General features: G+C 50.4%; 1 protein-coding gene across 3 annotated transcripts in view; it reads left to right on the top strand.

The window, feature by feature from the left end:
* Positions 1-18,427, top strand: part of ACVR2B (activin A receptor type 2B) — a 34,939-nt gene extending 16,512 nt beyond the window's left edge. Inside the window, exons 2-11 of one of the 3 annotated variants that reach the window (XM_032648025.1) lie at positions 1,764-1,971; positions 2,279-2,388; positions 2,543-2,694; positions 2,778-2,921; positions 3,419-3,562; positions 3,888-4,036; positions 5,477-5,591; positions 6,227-6,365; positions 6,459-6,589; positions 8,168-18,427. In XM_032648025.1, the coding sequence (XP_032503916.1) occupies positions 1,764-1,971; positions 2,279-2,388; positions 2,543-2,694; positions 2,778-2,921; positions 3,419-3,562; positions 3,888-4,036; positions 5,477-5,591; positions 6,227-6,365; positions 6,459-6,589; positions 8,168-8,362 (1,487 nt within the window). In that variant the 3' untranslated portion in view covers positions 8,363-18,427. Of the gene's footprint in view, positions 1-1,763; positions 1,972-2,278; positions 2,389-2,542; positions 2,695-2,777; positions 2,922-3,418; positions 3,563-3,887; positions 4,037-5,476; positions 5,592-6,226; positions 6,366-6,458; positions 7,081-8,167 lie in introns of those variants that run through there. The other 2 variants (XM_032648026.1, XM_032648024.1) reach the window with 2 other exon arrangements.
* The last annotated feature ends 1,738 nt before the right edge of the window (positions 18,428-20,165 follow it).

Raw genomic sequence — 20,165 nt, 5'->3', positions numbered from 1 at the left:
CAGTTAAAGCATCAGCTTTGCAGTCCTGTGGGGGAAGCCTGACATTTAAAAAGCAGTTGTCAAGCACATTTGTAATGATTTGTCTCTTTCTTTTTTAAAAAATTATTTCTTTTCTAAATTTTTGTCTGTGTTGGGTCTTCGTTGCTGTGTGTGGGCTCTCTCTAGCTGCGGCGAGCAGGGGCCACTCTTCGTTGTGCTGTGCGGGCTTCTCATCACGGTGGTCTCTCCCGTTGGAGAGCATGGTCCCCAGGTGCACAGGCTTCAGCAGCTGTGGCACGCAGGCTCAGCACTTGTGGCTTGCGGGCTCTAGAGCGCAGGCTCAGTAGTTGTGGCGCACAGGCTTAGTTGCTCAGCAGCATGTGGGATCTTCCCCGACCAGTGATCAAACCCGTGTCCCCTGCATTGGCAGGCGGATTCCCAACCACTGCACCACCAGCGAAGTCCCTGTTTTGTTTCTTACATGAGTGTTCATTATGTTATTTTCTCTGGGGAGTTATCTTTGGTTACATTATTTTTATATTTCTTGAATGTCTGAAATAATCCTTTAAACAACAACAGGCAGTTAGTCAAGGGTGATAAATTAGGTGATGGAGGAAGCACAAAGGCCTGTGGAAGTAGAGAGAAAAGAGCCAAAATATAACGGAGAAAGTTGTGAGCATCTTGCAGCCAGAGGTGATAACTTGTGCTAAGCCCAGAAGCCCAGCTTGGGGGTCTGCCCCACAGGTCAAGTCTCCCAGGACCCCTACTAGAATTGCTGCTATGGATGCAGTGGGCCCCCTGAGCCCTCTGGACTGGGGACTTTGCAGAGCACAGCCACCGAATGCTGCTGCAGGTGGGCGGGAGCCTGTGGGCATTGTCGGCACCAGCCTAGGCCCTGCGGCTGGTGCTCACTTAGCCTTTGGTCTCCGAGATCCACCCCATCCCCTCAGCCCTGTTTCTCACTAGTGGAGCTGCTCTGAGACAAGGCAGAGACAGTGGCAGGAACCTGCCCTTCTAGTTTCTCAGACGTGGTCCCTGAGGTCTGCATCAGAACCACCCAAGACAGAGGGGGTTGGTTAAAAACCGATCCAAGGATTCCCCTAGTGGCGCAGTGGTTAAGACTCCATGCTCCCAATGCAGGGGGCCCGGGTTCGATCCTTGGTCAGGGAACTAGATCCCACATGCATGCCACAACTAAGAGTTCTCATGCCACAGCTAAGGAGGCTGCCTGCCGCAACTAAGACCTGGCACAACCAAATAAATAAATTAAATGAATAAAATTAAAAAAAAAACAACGTAGATCCTGCCCCCACTCCAAATGGATGGGTCTGGGCAGGGCCCAGGAATATGCATTCTTTAAAAAAAATTATTTGGTTGGGCAGGGTCTTAGTTGCGGCAGGCAGGCTCCTTAGTTGCAGCACGTGGGCTCCTTAGTTGTGGCATGTGAACTCTTGGTTGCGGCATGCATGTGGGATCTTGTTCCCTGACCAGGGATCGAACCAGGGCCCCCTGCACTGGGAGCGCAGAGTCTTAGCCACTGAGCCACCAGGAACATCCCAGGGATATGTATTTTTAGCACCACCCTCCCGCCCCACCCAGATGACACAGTGATTCTGACCGTGCCCTGGGGTTTTGAGGGCCCCTCCATTCATTGCTGCTGCTGCAGGGAAGCAGCCCCCCTCCCACCCAGGAGCCCCCCACTGTGCATCTGGCTGTCAGTCTGGCCCCCTGCCTCCCTCGTGGGCCTGGGGCTACTTGGCAGCAGCTCTCTCCCCCGGGCACAGGTTCCGGTCGCGGGGAGGCCGAGACGCGGGAGTGCATCTACTACAACGCCAACTGGGAGCTAGAGCGCACCAACCAGAGCGGCCTGGAGCGTTGCGAGGGCGAGCAGGACAAGCGGCTGCACTGCTACGCCTCCTGGCGCAACAGCTCAGGCACCATCGAGCTCGTCAAGAAGGGCTGCTGGCTGGACGATTTCAACTGCTACGACAGGTGCCAGTGCCCCTGGGGCTGGGTGTCTGGAGCCGAGGCGGGGACACACGGGCTCTCTTGGCAGCCTTGGCGAGCAGGGGTGGTGCTGGGTCCCTGCCCCTGTTGCGAGGTCCCCAGGAGGGCTCTGGGTGCGTGTCCACCCTCTGTTGTCCCTCCTGACCCTGGGTCCCACTTTAGGAGAAGTGGGCTCACACTCCCCCTGCCCCCTGCCTGGTTCTCTGTGGGGTTCTTTGTGGGGAGGGGTTTGGCTGGGCCGCCCCGGGGAGGCTGTCCCTCACCTGAGGAGCGGATGGGAAACTTCCTCCAGGCAGGAGTGCGTGGCCACCGAGGAGAACCCCCAGGTGTACTTCTGCTGCTGCGAAGGCAACTTCTGCAACGAGCGCTTCACCCACCTGCCCGAGGCGGGTGGCCCGGAAGGTGAGGGGAGGGGAGCAATGTGGGCCGGCCTTGGCCCCCCACCGAATGCTCAGCTCCTCCGTGGGGTGGGGAGTAGCCACAGGGCTCTTTGGTCTGGCCCTGGAGGTGTGCGGGTAGGCGGGCTGTGTGACGCCGGGCTCCGTGTGTCCCCCAGTCACGTACGAGCCACCCCCGACAGCCCCTACCCTGCTCACTGTGCTGGCCTACTCGCTGCTGCCCATCGGGGGCCTCTCCCTCATTGTCCTGCTGGCCTTCTGGATGTACCGGCATCGCAAGCCCCCCTATGGCCACGTGGACATCCATGAGGTGAGATGGGGTCGGCTTGGGGCCGGGCAGGGTAGAGGTGGGGAGGCCAAGCCAGATCCTATTAAGCCCTCGATTCCCCCCAGGATCCTGGACCTCCACCCCCATCCCCTTTGGTGGGCCTGAAGCCACTGCAGCTGCTGGAGATCAAGGCTCGGGGGCGCTTTGGCTGTGTTTGGAAGGCACAGCTCATGAATGACTTCGTGGCTGTCAAGATCTTCCCACTCCAGGTGAGTGTGTGCCTGCGGGTCCCAAGCTCTCTGCCCCAGGGCAGTCCACGTCCTATACAGCTGGGATGAGAGAGGAGTGGGCCCCATTGGGGGTGGTGACGTTCACCGTGGGCCTAGGGTAGGGCTTCGCAAAACTTTGATTTGCAAAACCTCAATCCAGTCTGGTTTTCAGGGTTTTGTTTTGCCATCAGGTTCTGCTTAGGGGCCCTAGACACCAGGCTACCCCGAGCAGTTGCCTGGGACACTTGGCAAAGCCAGACCTGCTCTGCTTCTCACTGATTGGGTGGTCCTGGGCTCCTCACTTCTGTCTCTGGACCTCAGTGGCCCCCTTTGTAAATCAGGTGCTGGCCTTGGTGATCTCAGGGGTCACTGTTGGTCTGGGGTCCTGGGCCTGGCTCAGTCCTGCTCCACCTCCCTTACAGAGGCTGAGGTTGGGGTTAGTGGGAAGCTGCAGGGTGGCATGGCTGCGGTGAGGTTCAGCCGCATCCCTGCCTCAGGACAAGCAGTCATGGCAGAGTGAGCGGGAGATCTTCAGCACACCTGGCATGAAGCATGAGAACCTGCTGCAGTTCATTGCCGCCGAGAAGCGAGGCTCAAACCTGGAGGTGGAGCTGTGGCTCATCACGGCCTTCCATGACAAGGTGAGCACACCCCGTGGACCCTGCTCCCACGGGAGGTGACTGTGGGCCCCACCGGCCTTCCCCTGCGGTCGCCCGTCCTGGGTGTGGGCATGAGGGTCTGCGATAAGAAGCCCTCGCCCTGGGACCAGTTCTTACGAATGGGAGTAGTGACTTCATGATTACCACTCTCTGACGGCTCCCCAGTCCCAGCCCCTCCTGGCCTCATGAGTTCCAGCATCTGGGGGTCGGGGGTGGGAAGCCCAGCCAACGGTCCATGGAGATGGCCCTCCTGGGGCCGGGCTGGATCCTGTCCTCCTGTGCCCAGAGTCTGTGCTGTTCCCTCTAGGGCTCCCTCACGGATTACCTCAAGGGGAACATCATCACCTGGAATGAACTGTGTCACGTGGCAGAGACAATGTCAAGAGGCCTCTCATACCTACACGAGGATGTGCCCTGGTGCCGTGGCGAGGGCCACAAACCGTCTATTGCCCACAGGTACCTGGGTTAGCAGTTGCCCTCTCTGCGCTTGACCTGGAGCTGCAGAGAGGTTTGGAGGGTGAGAGCAGGGCCTGGGGGTCTCAGTTTCATAGACGTGGTTAGCTGCTCTGTGGTGTGTCAGGGGCAACCGCACAAAACCCTGTGCCCACCTGACTCTTCCCCTGCCTTCTCCCTGCGTCCCCTGCAGGCTGTGGCCTCACAAGTCAGTTCTCTGGTTCCCTCCAGTGGCCGCAGGAGGAAGTGCCGACTGCTGACTAACTTTGGAGAGTTGATTTAGCAGGTCTCAAACTTTTTGGTTAGGATCCCTTTACACTCCTGTGGGTTATGTCTGTTGATATTTGCTGTATTAGAGCACACGTATTCCATTAACTGTCAGAGTGATGACATGTGTGTGTAGCCTCTGGAAAACTCTATACTCTTGGGAGAATGAGCTTAAAAAAAGGCAACTAACGGATTATTATGAAAAGAATGCTGACCTTGCAGATCCCCTGAAACAGTCCCAGGGATTCACTGGGGTCCTTGGATGGTGCTTTGAGAGCCACTGTGCCACCTCCTCACCACAGTGGCAGGCACTGCTCTAAGCACTTAGAAACACCAAGTCATTTCAGCCTCATTACTGCCCTGTGAGATAGGTACTATTTTTCTCTGCCTGTCTTACAGGTGAAGGAACAGTGGCGCAGAGAAGTAGACCTAGTGTAGTGTGGTTCTGTGGCTGTGAGGTAGGGAGTGAGCCTCGAATTCCAGGGTTCAAAGCTGAAGGGCCCCGATGGTAATAACATTAATGACATAGGAGGTTGACTGTATGAAATTGCCGTTGTTGTAGGTCAAAAACGGTTGAACGTCGACTCTTCCATATGGTTCCACCTAACGGTAGTGCATAGTAAGTGTGCCAGGGGTGGCCCTAAACATTCGTCCATCGGTTTAGCCCTCACGGCAAGGCTGAAGACAGGCGCGGGGAGATTGAGGACCTGCTAGGGAGGGGCCAGGCTGAACGTAACCTCAGTACCCGCTCCGCTGCTCCCGTAGCGGCTCGAGCCTCGGGGGCCTGCTCGGAACCCAGGCCAGTTCACTGAAACTTCTCTTTTCACTCACGTCCCAAATAGTGTAAATTCTTCCCAGAAAACTCACATCCCTGGCTGCTATACCCCCTCCTCAAGCCCTCTGAGAATGTGAGGGCTGGCCTTCGATGCTGGGCACCGGGCTGGGGTCAGTGTTGCCGCTCTGGTGGGAGTGCAGTTCTGGACTCTCACACCAGTGGAGGGAGGCGTCCTAAAGCTGCCTGTCCGTGTGGCTTCATGGAACTCCACCCTGACGCAGACCCTGCTCCCCACGGGTGGGATGGCCTGGCCCGGGGTCTCTGGGAATCAAGGTGGGAAGCCAGGAGGAGGGTCAGTTGGACCACATGTTCGACTCTGTCTCAGTCCATTGTCTCCACAGGGACTTTAAGAGCAAGAATGTATTGCTGAAGAGTGACCTCACGGCCGTGCTGGCTGACTTTGGCCTGGCTGTTCGGTTTGAGCCAGGGAAACCTCCGGGGGACACTCATGGGCAGGTGACGAGCCTCAGGGGGTGCGAGACGTGGGGGCACGGGTGGACGCTGCCCCCCCCAGCTGGCAGGGGGCAGGGGTTGCCCCGCGAGCTCAGAGCTGTCTGAGAACTCCAGGAGCAATGCTCTCATTTCACCCGTGGGGAGAGCGAGGCCTGGCGGGTGGTGTGGTTTCCCAGGCCAGCCAGTGAGAAACAGATTTCCCTTCCTCTTTCAGTTGTAATTATTAAACAAGATAAAAATAAGATAAATAAGAGTATACTAAGAATCCAAACCAGAAACCTAGAAAAGGTAACCTAAGGTTAAGCCTAAGCAAATCATCCTAAAACAAAGGCTATTACTGTTTTTAAGTATTCTCCCCCTTCTGCTTTTGGCGTGTGTCTCAGTGAAGTACACATCATCTGTGTAGCCCCTCGTGGTGCTGATGGAGGCAGCAGTTCATGGAAGATTACTGCTGTCTCGAATGACACTTTACAGTCGTCATTACTTCATGACCCCGGGGCCCCCCGGGGATGTGGTGCGTCAGGGACAGCCGTCATTGTTGATGGCCCTGCTGTGCACACGGCTGTAGCTCCTGTGTCCAGCTGTGAGTGCATTTGTGCATGGCTGGTGACCGCAGACCCTCCCCTGTCCCCGTGCAGGTGGGCACACGGCGGTACATGGCCCCTGAGGTGCTCGAGGGAGCCATCAACTTCCAGAGAGACGCCTTTTTGCGCATCGACATGTATGCCATGGGCCTGGTGCTGTGGGAGCTCGTGTCCCGCTGCAAAGCTGCCGATGGTGAGCGGGACGGGAGCCCTGAGCATTCTGGGTGTGTGGGGGTGTGTGGCTGGGCGTTAGGGTGACCCCGCCGGGCTCTCTCTCCACCCCCAGGACCTGTGGATGAGTACATGCTGCCTTTTGAGGAAGAGATTGGCCAGCACCCGTCACTGGAGGAGCTGCAGGAGGTGGTCGTGCACAAGAAGATGCGGCCTGCCATCAAGGATCACTGGCTGAAACACCCGGTGAGGGGCCTGGGGGGCAGAGAGGGCAGCCCCTCCCATGTGTGGCAGGGTCAGAGAGAGGGGCCTCAGGCAGCGGGACAGCCCCTCCGCCCCTGCCTGGTCAGAGGCCACTTGATGCAGTGCCTCCCTTCCACCAGGGGAGCGTCTGGGGAGGTTAGTGCTCTGCAGGGAGGCGGCTCTGGTTTTGGCCACAGAGAGTGATGGGGTCTGACAGCTCCGTCAGAGCCCTGGTTGCCCCGTGGAGCACTGGTGCAGTGGAGCCCACTGGCCCTGGGCCTGACACATGTTGGTTGGAATCCTGGATCTGCCGGTCAGTAGCTGGGTAACTTCCGGCAAATTGCTTTATGTCTCTGAGCCTTTGTCTCCTCAGGGTAGTAATAGATTGAAGGGGTTACTGTACATCCCCAGGCAGGACACCTATCACATAAGTGCTTAATATGGCTTAGCTCTGTGGCATCTGGGCCCCTCCAGTCTGGAGATACCATACAAAAGACCCCAGCTATGGGCTTCCCTGGTGGCGCAGTGGTTGAGTCCGCCTGCCGATGCAGGGGACACGGGTTCGTGCCCCGGTCCAGGAAGATCCCACATGCCGCGGAGCGGCTGGGCCCGTGAGCCATGGCCGCTGAGCCTGCACGTCCGGAGCCTGTGCTCCGCAACGGGAGAGGCCCCAACAGCAAGAGGCCCGCGTACCGCAAAAAAAAAAAAAAAAAAAAAAAAGACCCTAGCTATGTAAATCATTATCTTTCTTGGAAGGTTATTTGCCTCCAGCTTCATTGAGTCCTTCCCCCTGCTACCCCAGGGTTAATTCAGAAGAGGGACATCCTTGGGGCCAGTGGGAGCTAGCGCTCTCACCATATGGTCTGGGGTCGAGCTGTGGAGGCCAAGTTCAGCTGCCATGCTGCTCCCTGGAGCCCAGAGCCGCAAATGGAAAAAATCTTAGGCATCAGGAGAGGGAAGCTGGGCCAGGAACTTACCTTCTGCCTCAGACCTCCTCAGTCTCCCAGGGCAGAGAAACTGGGGTTGCCAGTCCAGTTTCCTGATGAGGAGCAGATCCAGAGAGGTCTGAGTGTGTCCTGATGCTGAGCAGGCCGGATTGCTCCTGGGCGTGGGCATTTTGCCCATCCTGCTGCCTTTCCCAGCTGCACACAGTTGGTTCCAGCACAGGGTGTCACTCCACGTTCCCTGGACTCTGGGGAGGTGTCCAGGGCTATGGGGGACAGGGTGGGATGAAGCCTTCCTCTTTTCCCACTGTGACTGCACTTTGGGCCCTTATGTGGTTTGGGCTTGGCGTAATAAGATTTCCTTTGAATATCACTGCTCCGCGGCAGCAGCCATGTCTGCCCCCGGAGGGCCCTGGGTTGCCCTGCTTCCCACGTTGAGGTTCAGTGGACCCTTCGTCAGCGCTGTGGAGGAGGCCCGTGGCCTCAGGCTGGTGACTGTCGGAAGGGGAGTCTCCTTCAGACCCCTGCAGGTGGGCTCGTGGCTCTCCCCGGTCCTCAGGAACATCGTCAGGTTTGCTTGTCCTCAGTGAGGGCCACCGGCAAGGGCATCTGTTTCCTCTCTCCCGCTGGTGTGCAGGGCCTGGCCCAGCTCTGCGTGACCATCGAGGAGTGCTGGGACCACGACGCAGAAGCTCGTCTGTCCGCGGGCTGTGTGGAGGAGCGGGTGTCCCTGATCCGGAGGTCTGTCAATGGCACTACCTCGGACTGTCTTGTCTCCCTGGTGACCTCCGTCACCAATGTGGACCTGCCCCCGAAGGAGTCGAGCATCTAAGCCCAGGACATGAGTGGATCTCCAGACTCAGTGGATCTGAAGAGGAAAGGAAGAAAACAAAGTAGTGTTTTGTTTTGGAAATCCTGTAACACCAACAAACACGCAAAATGCAGCTGCTACTTTACCTTGACTTCTATTATTATTATAATAATTATTATTATTATTATTAATATTATTTTTTGGATTGGATCAGTTTTTACCAGCACATTGCTCTACTGTATCGCAAACAGCGGACACGTCAGCAGGCGTTGAGGTGCTGAGCTGTGAATGCAGAACCAGCGCCGTGCTGAAGAGCCTCGGCCACCTCCCGCCCTTCGGGGTTCATTTTTCCCTCTTTCTCTTTGTTTGTTGTCTCAGAATCTGTGACACAAAGAAACCCATCTCCTGTCTTAGGAAACTTAATGCTGCAAACTCTACCTAGAGGAACCTTTGAAGACTGTTACATAAGAACACATCTTCCTCAAAAGAGGAGTTTCCCTCTGCCCTCGTCCTCCACCCCCCCCAGCCCCCCGCCTTTTACTGTGTTTTTCTCCCTTTTTAGACAGTGAGTATAAGAAACAGCAGATGTGTCTTTCACGGATTAACGGGTGTTGTCCTGACCGAGGAAAAACTGGGCTGAGGGTGAGGATGGTTTGGACCGGAGTTGGCGGGGAGGACAGAGCTGGGGGTGGGGTTTGGTGCAGAGCTACACTGGACCCGGGCACATTCGGAGCAACATCCTTTGCTATGAGACTACTTCTCAGGTAACCAGGAATCGAGGGGAAGGAGTGTGTGGAGGCCAAGCGTTAACGGCAAGAGCAGGGTTTGGAGAAAGTCTGAAATCAGGTGTGACTCTGACCCATCTGTTGGCCCTGACCAGTTTTTTCCACTCACTTGGGCTTGGGCATAGGACAAAACATTTTTTCTGCCCTGATTTTAAGGTTAGGTAAGGGTATAAATCATCACGGTTTAGTGAGTACATTCTTCATAAGACATGATACTGTAAATATCTTTAATGAGGAAAAGTTGAAATATGTACATTGCTTCCTCCTGGAGCAGTTCAGGGAAATGGCCACAGGGGGCGCTCTGCACAGCCAGGGCGGGAGAGTTTCCTGGGTTGGGCCTGCCAAGAAGGCCTGCCCCTCTGGAGACCCCCGGAGTCCTGCAGTGCTGGCTCTGCCCTGTGTGGTGACGTTATTATCCCTTTCTGTGGCTCGTGAACACAGCTTTCTCCAGACCCTTTAAAGAGGTGCATATTCGAAAAACAGTTTCTCTGTTTTGCCATAACCTTGCTCTCGTCAGTGAATGTTCCTAATGCTGCTGTTTCAACATTTGAATTTTTTTAATTTATGAAACATGCAAATTTTTTAAAAAAACAAAACACACACATCCACACATACACGCTTTGCTATGTGGCTTCCGAGGTTTAAATTTTGAAGAGTAAGAGAATTAAAACTTCACGACCACAGACCACCTCAAACCAGAAATACCTCAGAATTTTCTACTTATGTAAGTTTTATTATATATTTTATTAGTTGTGTTGTCTTGTAGTAAGTATATTTTAATGTAAGTTGGCTTTTATGACAAGAAAGTTTAAAAGAAATAGAGAAAAAGAAGAAAAGTTGTGAGTCTTCTAGGGAGTGCTACCATTTTTCTTTGATAACGCCCCCTTGTAAATAATTGTCATCAACTGTAGGTTGGCCGTCTGGGCCGAGTCTGGGCATTCATCACTCTTATTTGTGAAGACTTTTCCTTCCCGTTTCTTTAGACCATTTTATTTAAAAACTGGATCTCTTCACCTTGCGGGTAGGCGAGTTGGTGGACGATGGGGAGAGGTTGACTGGCATGAGAAGGGGAGGGGGGAGCCTCCTCCTGGGTTATTTGGAAGTTCAAGTGTTTCCCTCGACTTGATTGCTCACTGTTCAGGATGACAGGTGACCCCACTTTAACTTGGCGAAACTGTAGCCTTTAGACCCACGTGAGGTAATTTTACTCGAGACTTAATTTCTTAAGCACACCGGCAGCAGTGATAGCGGAATTGAGCTGTAGGCCTCTGGGTCCACACTGCTCGGGGCCGGTCTGTGACGGCACGGCTTGGTGGTGAGGGCTCGGTGCACCGCCACGGGGTTCTGGGCCCCTGGGCCGTGTCCTCCTCTGCGTGTTTGGGCACGGGGTGTGGTAGGAGACGAGTTTGCTTCCCTCTCAGAGCTCAGTTTTTGCTTCATGGGTCAAAATGTGGGCTGGCCAAGGTGGCCACAGGGACAGGTTTTTGTTTTTGTTTTTTGGTAAGTTATTTGTCTTCTGACTTTTCCTTTTTAAGCTATTTTTTGCTGTGGTATTTTTCTTCCCTCGGAATAATTTTTAACAGAAAAACAGGCCTTACAGCAGTTGCTTTTCTTTTCCACTTATGTCTTTCAGAAGCTTTAAAATATTTATTGAAAAGTGCCATATCTGATTTCTCCAGCTTTCTCCTTAGGCAGGGCTGGGAGTCTCTACTTTTCAACCCTCAGAAGAAACGAATAGAATAAACCAGTAACAAATGTAGCTAATTTACCATAGGAATGATTAGATCCCTGATCCCAGCCCGTGTGGAACACTAAACCCCAGCCTCTGTTTGGTTTTAGATTTCCTCTGGGCAGTTTTTCTTTTGTGTGCTGGCTTGATTCTTCTGGGAGCACGTTTTGGCCCTGCTGTGGGACCTGCGGGGCAGGATGCAGGACGGACAGGGCAGGCCTTTTGTCTGGGGACGCTCCCTCTTTGCTGACCCAGTGCTCAGCCACTGTCACTCCCTTTGGGGCCTTGGCACCAGAATGAAGTGTCCAGAGATGGCCCCATGTGGTGTGGCCGGGCAGAAGGCTTCCGGCGGCCCTTTCCCCGTGTGCTAGGCTGAGTGTCCCTGACTGCTCGTGGCCAGGAGAAGGTGGGCATCGCTCTCCCGGGCATGCTGCTGGGGCCTGGGTGGGTCTTCCGCCTCTGATAAAGTTAGGTTTACTGTCATGTCTTCTTCTCCGGGGAGTCAGCCATCCAGAGCTCTGATTTGTGTCGATGGGGTTGGGGGCCTCTGCCTGTGCTCTTCTTCACAAAGTTTTCTTGTAGCCTCCACTTCCGGCGATCTCAGATCACTGCTACCTCCCCCCCCCCCCCCCCCACCGCCAAGCTCTGTGGAAGACGGGGTGGGGGGGCAGGGAGGGAGTCTGACATTGCTTTCCCTGCCTCATCCAGGGTGAGAGGGTGGCCAAGTCAGGGGACAGAAGTGGCCCAGGATCCCTGCCCCTTTCTTCCTAGTGTACTGTCGTCCGGGCAGGCTTCTGGCTGTGGGGTGGACTTGGGGGAGAGTGTGTTCCTTTTGATCACTGTGGGGAGATCTCCTGAGCCAGAGAGATCCATGGGAGGGAGCAGACACGTGGGGACAGAGGCCACCATGCCACAGTGTCCTGCAGAGGACTCTTCATGACGGGCAGCCAGAGAAGGCCATGGATGTAGTCGTTAGCTCATGCTGGGGCTGGCATAAGCTGGGCTTTTGCCTGGGGCCGTTGGTCCCTATCAGGAGTCCTTTGGTTGATTACTTGGGGTGTGAGGGCTGAGAATGGACCCTTCTTAGGAGGAAGCGAGACCCAGCTGTGCATAAATGTGGTGAGCGCCATCAGCCTGGTGTTCAGATGGCCTTCCTGTCCTGTTGGCTTTCAGTAGGTGCCCGGAGGGGTCAGTCCTGCTGGGGAGGCTTCCCCGTGTGTGCCAGCTGCTTCTGACTCAGGATTCACTCAGTCTGGATGTGGTGGCATGTGTCCAGAACACGAAGGACCTTGTCCAGCCTTGAACATCCTCAGGATTCTTGAGCCCCCAGCTCACATGTTCTCAGCCAAGGGAAAGATCTGCCATCTCCAGGCCACTGAGGTGGTCCTTCCCCTGCCCCTGGGGCCAGGCTAATCCTCCTATCATGCTTTAGGGAGCTGAGCAGGTGACCCTGCAGTTCTGTGTCCCCTTTCTCTCCAGTTGGCCATGTTCTTGCTGGCTGCTGCCCTGCCCTTCTGCACTGGGTGCTTGGGTTGCATGTGTGGTGTTTCCTTGGTGGCAAGCCCAGCCATGTACTGAGGGTCCACCATGTGCTATGTGTGGCGCGGAAAGCCCATCACGTGGCCCCTGTGCTCTGAGCCATGAGGGCAGGGAGGCAGCTGTTCCATCCAGGGTGGGAGGACTAGATGACCCTCTTGCAAATGGAATTCTGCCTCTTTTTAGAATGCAATGTGAAGTTCCCCACGTCTATTGGTAATACAAGGATTTGATGTTTTTTTAGTAATATAGTGAGCGTATGTATGTAAGTTTTTACAAGTGGTACTAGAAGTTGAACAGCCAGGCATTATTCCGGAGAACTTGGCTCCCTAGAAAAAATACCTAAATTGGAAAGCATTTTTCAGGAGAACTCAGTTTACTCAGTCTGTCAGTCCCAGCTATTTCAATGGCCTGTTGGGTTCTGAATCTTTTGGAGAGACAGCCAGCCCTGCCTGGTTCACAGTTCAGGGGCCCTCAGACCACATTTTTCCAAGAAGCACAGGGAATTGACTCTCTACACGCCCCCTCCCCCTCCCCCAAGCAGCCAGAAAAGGAAAGAGGACAAGATGGCTTTTTCTCCTCTTTTGGGTGATTTGAATTCTCCTAGGTCGATGGCTGTTCACACAGCCTGAACTAATAAAATGCTCAGCAGCTAATGTGTTCAGCCTAGTAATGATGAGTTTAAGTCTCAATCAGGAGTAATGTTTTAGGCAAAGAAACAGACCCAGTAATTCAGTTGATGAACTGTTTGTTTATTTTCTCAGTCTAGATTTGTAAACAGTGTATTCAGGGTTATAGGCATAGTTCTTTAAGTAAGACTCCTGACAGTTAATTTGTAACCAGCAATTCACGTATGAACGTATCCCAGACCTTTAGGAGGCTTGGGGAAGTTTTAAAAGATGATTTTAGTTTTGTAGCAAAAAGAAATTGAAGCTTAAAATGCACCCTCTCCCTTGGAAATTAATTTATTTGACTCAGCCACACTTTAAAAACAATTACAGTCGGCCCTCTGTATCCACGGGTTCCTCATTCATGGGTTCAACCAACCTCGGATCAAAAATATTTTTGGGGGAAAAATTACAGAATATTCCAAAAATCAAAACTTGAATTTGCCACCTACTGGCAACTCTTTACATAGTATTTACATTGTATTTACAACTATTTACATAGTATTTATATTGTGTTTGGTATTATAAGTAATCTAGAGGTGATTTCAAGTATAGGGGAGGATCTGTGGAGGTTATATGCAAATGCTACACCATTTTATGTAAGAGGCCTCTGCCTCAGTGGGTTTTGGATTCCCATCCCCCTGCCACACTCCTCCCCCATACAGAGGGACGACTGTAGTGGGTCCAGGAGACCTATACATTATCATCAAGTTAAAAGTCCAAATTATCTAGTGGGGTATTTTGAATATTCCTATTTTAAACTCATTTTGGGTCCACTGTAAACTTTGGTTTGGACAAGGTTTTGAATTTAAAGGATTTACCACTATTTAAATTTTTACAATTTTTACCAAGCCTTTACATTTTTGTGATGGTATCTTCCAGGTATGAATGAAGCAGGACTTTTTGATTGTGGTTACTCCATGTATCCCTGTAGTGCCAAAACCAGTGATATATTATTTGCTCCTATGGCAGCTCGTAGCGATAACACAAGTGTTTTTTCCTCATGAATTAAAATGCATATTCTCTAAACGCCAGCATGTGGAGATGGGCCCTGTGCTGCCCTTTCTTCTCCAGGAGTGTCTTTGGATTGTCTGGGGCCTAGACAATTCTGAGAACTACTGCAAGCCAGTTACAGGACACTAAAGAAATATACACACGGACACGTGTGTATGCAGTGGATTCTACAAACGTGGTTTCTTGTGGACATCTACAGAAATGCGTTTCATTCATTTGCAAAGTTTACATTTTTAAGCTGACGGTTATAAAAAATACAACACATTAGCTAACGCTTTTCAGGCAGGTGAGGATGGGTTTTTTGCAAATGGATGAGTTCCGGCTTGAGTCCTGGGAATTTCTGCTGTTGGTTGGGCGTGGGCTCGTTCCCTGATTCTCCGAATCATGTTTGCATTGGAATGTTGTTAGGTAGCATTGTAAATAAAAGTATAGGTTATATAATAGAGTTACAACACTTGAAATTTTACTTTAAAAAATCTATAGCACTACATATATATTTAGTTATATCACCTGACAGATTTCTTCTGCACAGTGTGGAGATTGTTTTATACCACAGATTATTTTTATAAAGTCTAGTGAGTTTCGAATAAGAATGATTCTCTAATCGGAGTAATGAGCTTTACCTTTCAAGATAAACATACACTGGAGTGTAAGTGGTGTGGCGCTGTCACTTAGCGCTCCTGCGGATTCTCGTTGATACACTGGCAGATTACAGACCATCTTTGGGTCTCGTTTGACCAAAACTCCACTCGTGGCTGTCTGTGTGGGACAGTCTGTGCAGGACAGGGGTGCTCAGCCCTGCTCCTTGCAGACCTGGAGGAGAGGGCCTCGGAGAGGCAAGTGGAGCCTGCAGTGTGCTTCACAGTCGTGCTTCCTCCTGAGGTTTCTTTTGAACAAAGGGTTCTGAGGTGAATAATTAGTTTCTAAGTTACTCTCATGGGTGAAGTAGTATGAAGGTGTTTTGGGGAACAGAAATTGCATGGGTGCAGGTTGGGGTGGGTTGGGATTAGAATAAGATTCAGGCTACGAACACGTGAAAAGAGGATTTGGTGATTGGAGAAATCTGCCAAACTGAATTATCTAGGACCAAATTATCCAGTTTTCAGGACAGAATTCCCAATGGAGTAATTATTCGGAAAGGGGGAGGGTGGTGTGTGGACATAGTGATCAGATTATACGGAGAGCTGCCAGACACATGTTATCTTCTCTGTGAGGGCTGTTCGGAGGCGAGAGGGGCTGCGTTGGCTCGCCACTTTAGTCTAGCGAGTAACCCAGGAGCCTGTGGAGGAGGCTCAGAATCCTGTACCAGCAGGGCATTTTTCCAGTATCTACAAGGTTTTCCTGCTCTTCCTACAAAGGTCAGCATCACTGCCATAATCTGGAAGGCAGTCTTCATGTTAGCCTTTTGATTTTTTGGGTAGAGAGTGGATGGTTACTGGGTAATAAGCCTTTTTGTTGGGGATGTATAGGAAGTATACATCGTGTATACTCATCTGTACTCAAGTATAGAGTCATGTAGCTCATACTCTGTAGCCGTAATGGCTGAAGGCCTGTTCCCCAGCCCCTGCCTGCTGGCTTCAGCTGCTGCGTTCGGAGGTGTTCTGGTTGGGACAAAATGTGTCATGTGAAACCAGCTGTGCTTTTATTCGGTCTGATCGAGAGTAAAGTTTTACGCTACCCCTTTTATACTTGAATGAATTGAGTTTCGGCAGATCCAGGAGCACTCTGGGAACCAACCATCCGTCATTTTCCTGTTCCCCATCAAAGAACATTTCTCTGCTCTCCAGCCACGTCTTGGAATGTAATTCTGTTGTGCCTTTGTTTTTGTCACCTGCCTCCCCCCAAAAGCAACTGCTGTAAGCTTTTTTCTACTTGTCTTTTCTAGCCCGAAACCCCACCTTTTTCCTTTTTCCCAGCTGTATTTTCTGGATGCAGTTCTGTGCTCCAGGTGTGTTAAGAACCAGTTACCTCAGACCTTGTGTTGAACAGTGTCACCATCTGGGTCCTCTCGAAACTGCAGGCTTGTGACATACACACGCAGGAACCCTGCCGAGTATGGGTACTTATTTGTTTTAAAGTAAAACTCTTCCCAAGGATTGCAAAAGGGGCTTCTGGCAAGCTCTTCATGGCCCTGCGGTGGGATGGGTCTTGAGTGCCATCTGAAGGGTGCTTTCCGCGCTCCACTTTGAATTCTGCCATTTTCAGTATTCTGCTGTCTGAATAGGCAGAGTGATTCAACTGGTTGGCCTTGTACACAAATGAGTTCCGAAAATGAGCTCTTTGTAACACATTTCCAGTCACTAAAGCTCAAATGAAGAACATTCCCTTAGATGGCAGGATTGAAAACCCCCGCCCCCTATCCACCACAGTGCATTTCGGGAAGATGTCTGTAGCGTATGTTGCTGTGAAATTAGGCCTTGCGGGTTATGGCTGTTTGTCATTTTGATGTATTTTAAATAAATATATATATATTTTTTAAAGAGCCTTTTTTACCAGTTCAGAAAGTTTAATTAACCAGCAGTCACCACATCTGAATTTTTGTCGCTGGGGCATAGATGGCAGACCAACGTTAAAGTGGTAACTCAGCCCTACGAGCATGGGCTGCCCACCTGGCCTGTCCTGCTGACCATGGGACACCAGGGTCAGTGTGTACCCACTGGGTCCCAACTCAGCCCTCGAAGTGTTCGGTCTCTACTCTGTTCAGGCGCTGTTTACTTCAGTCTCTACAAGGGCTTTAGCCCAGCTGGGGTTTTCTCAGAGCCCTGCCACGAGTTAAGTGTATGTTGAGCCAAATAATTTCTCCATAAGGGAAGAACACACTCGTCGAAATTTTACCAGCAATGACAGAGATGAGAGTAGGGAAGGTTAGGCAACATCTGGGGTTTGATTTGGAAAGTGTCCCAGTCATTGTCAAACACCGTCTGAGAGCCAGTGACCGTACAGAGATTCTTAGGAGACCTCATCTGAGAGTGTGAAGACCTCCTGTGAGGGGAGGAGTTGTTAAAATGCCGGCGTCTTTTTCCTCCCTTTTTTTTTTTCCCCTGGAATTCTGTAAAAATGCAAAGAGAATTGGGTGGTACTTGAGAATTGGGGGTGAGGGTTACCGCAGATGAGAAACATACTTCTAGATTTCAGTTCCACGCCACAAATCCACACAATGCCATTTTTCAACTGTACAAAAAGAATCTGCTTATGAATTTGACATGATCTTAATGGTAGCATCAAAGGCCGAATTTTTCACGTGTTAATATTTTTTCCACATTTGTCCTTGAATCTGAAGAACTTCATACAGTACTGTAAATTTAACTTACATTGAGTTTGATGTCAATTCTTGTGAAAAGAGCTTCTGCATGTAACAGACACACAGTTAAGGAACACAGCAGAGTACAACATTTGCAGGACCAATTCTGGAACCAACAGATGTCACCTCTCATTTGCCATCTTATATGTCAGTTTTACCAGCTCCTTCTAAATGGGTGTATTATTTGTAAGGAAAAGAAGGAAAATCCTAAGACTTGTCTAATAACTTAGTGGAGAATGTGTGTGTTGGGTTTAGGATGGATAGCAAAGTCTTTTTGAGCTGTGTTATCTAACTTGTATATAAAACTGTAATTAAAAGTTTGGATTCACCTGTTTCTCACGGTTTACAATGATGAATCATTTGAAAACTCTGGAAATGTGACTAGGATATGATTTAAGCCTGTAGAAGTGAAGAAGCTCTTCAAGTGCTAAAACTAAAGACTTCTAGTTTTTGGCTCAAATTCAGTAAGTACTGTTTGTATGCCAGGATATGTGAGATGTAAATGTAATAGGTCACTTTTCACCCTTGTAGCTATAAAATAAAAATTTTGTAGAACAGAAATAGATTGTACTACTGAATTAACAAAAGTTATACTAAAGTATCATGTTTAAAAATATATATATATATACACACACACACACACAGAGTTAAGCTTGTTGCTGTTACCCTGTCTGGATTTGAAAAGTGCGCTGATTTATATATATATATATATATATATATATATATAAAACACACACACATATATATATATATCATATACCCGCACACATCTAAAATGGCCTAAAGCAGACATCCATGTAATTACAGTTGCAAAATGAAGACATTTTGGAGAGAACATTGTATCATAGTTCATTCATTTGCAGTGGATCTTTGTTCCTTTTTACTGTGGTAATTTTAGAAATGAGTGTCAAGTTTGGAATTAGATCTGCTAAGTTGGGGTTTTGCTGCTTGAACTCTGCACTGGGTCCTCAAATAAACCGATGTGAATGTAGTTTTTTTCCCCCTGTGTGAAGAAGCAGCCACACCCCAACAGATAGGAGGAAAAATCTAGAACTGTTTCAAGTTTTATCTTTTTGTATATGAAAATAAAATAATAATAATAATAAAAATCCTGTTGTCTCTCTTAATCACACGGCAGGGGGTTGTGTTCTCCCACTTACAGGGCCAACTTGAGCACCTCTGTGAATTCCTGCTTGGACGACATGCAGTTAATGGCCGATACCTAGGCTGTCAAGGTCCTGTGGGTGGACCTAAGCACAGGTCTCCAGGTCTGCCCTTCAGAAGCTCAGGACTTAGTTGGAGACACTGTGGGCTTCTCCTTAATGGACTGTCCTGGGACTTTGGGTATGTTCCTGCAGGACAGGGGTGTTATTTTCCAAATCCCCAAGATCCCCCCCCCCACAACCCTGCTCCCCAATCCTATACTTTGCAGACAGCCCTGAGCAATATTTTTGTAAGTGCAGCAGAGAAACCTAGAAAATAAGTTATATTCAGGACTACTGAGAATACAAGCGCTGCCATTACCAAACATGGCTGAGTAGCTGGGTCACTTGCTGAGCTGTTAAAAAAATACAGTGATGGAGCACCACCCCAGATCTGAATCAGCAAGCCAGGTCTCCCGTTTGGGAGCTCCTGAGTTATCTCACTAGATGCAAACATGGTTCCCTGCTAATAAAATAATTATAGTCTCTACTACCTAATAAAACAGGAAAGACGCAGAAATCACCTCACTGCTTTCTGCAGTAACATAAAAGATTTTTTTTGGCCTCTGACTACTATTTGCTAAGTGGAGAAACAATTGCTTTGAATCCTTCTGGTGGTGTCAATGCCTTTTTATTCACTGTTTATTATGAAGATTAAGTAACCTGCTTGGATCTCTTTGGAACAATTTTTGATGAAGGGGCCCTCTATTTAGGAACCAGTTGTCCAGTTTTTGATCCATTTTGTCTTCTCAGAGTTAGAAAGTTCACCTTTTATTAGTGAGTGCCCTTGATGAGAAGGACAGGAAGACAAAAGGCTAACATTTTTGAATGAAGACCTTAGCGCTAGCAACACTGGAAGGTCGAACTGCAGGGACCATCTGGTTGCTTTCTCTTCAGCAAAGGGATTCTTTCAGTTAAAAAAAAAAAAAAATTGGACACAGAAGCCAGTTCATAAAAGCAGGCTTGCCCAAGTTAGCAAGTAGAAGAGGGCTCAGGGGCCATTCAGCCTTCCCTCCCACTCCTTCCCTTAATTCTCAAGCACCCCTATGGAATACTAGGGTTCCCCTGATGATAGTTTTAAAACTACTGGTCCTTCATTTTAAAGGTGGACAAACAGGCCCAGAGGAGGTACCCTACCCAGAGTCGGGCAGACTTTACTTCTAATTCTTGACTCTTGGGGCCCAGTGTGGGGTTCACTGTTGTTTCCAAGTACAGGATGTGGGAGAGGAAGAGTCACCCACCATTTCTCTCTCTTTCTGGTGCTTAGCACAATGCATGGCACTTAGGAGGGCCTTGAGAACTACCTCTTAAGTGAATGTATGTATTTAGTAAATTCTGATGGAAGCTGTCAAAGCAGCTTTGAAACCTACAGATACCAGTGTTGCCTGGTTGTATCTGGACTCTTGATTGCACATGCCAGACACCATTAAACAAAAAGGGGGCCTTGCTGGAAGGATCCTGGGGCAAGTGGCCAGCCAAGCCTTGGGTAAAGGGTAGGATGTGTCTGGGCTTCTTCAGGAGCCTCGGAAGCTGGGGTCAGCATGGCACGCCTTCACCCGTGTCTCAGCATTTGTTCCACTGGTGCTCTG

Source organism: Phocoena sinus, chromosome 11 (assembly GCF_008692025.1).
Source record: "Phocoena sinus isolate mPhoSin1 chromosome 11, mPhoSin1.pri, whole genome shotgun sequence".
Lineage (NCBI taxonomy): Eukaryota > Metazoa > Chordata > Mammalia > Artiodactyla > Phocoenidae > Phocoena > Phocoena sinus.
This window is presented reverse-complemented; position numbering and strand designations above follow the sequence as displayed.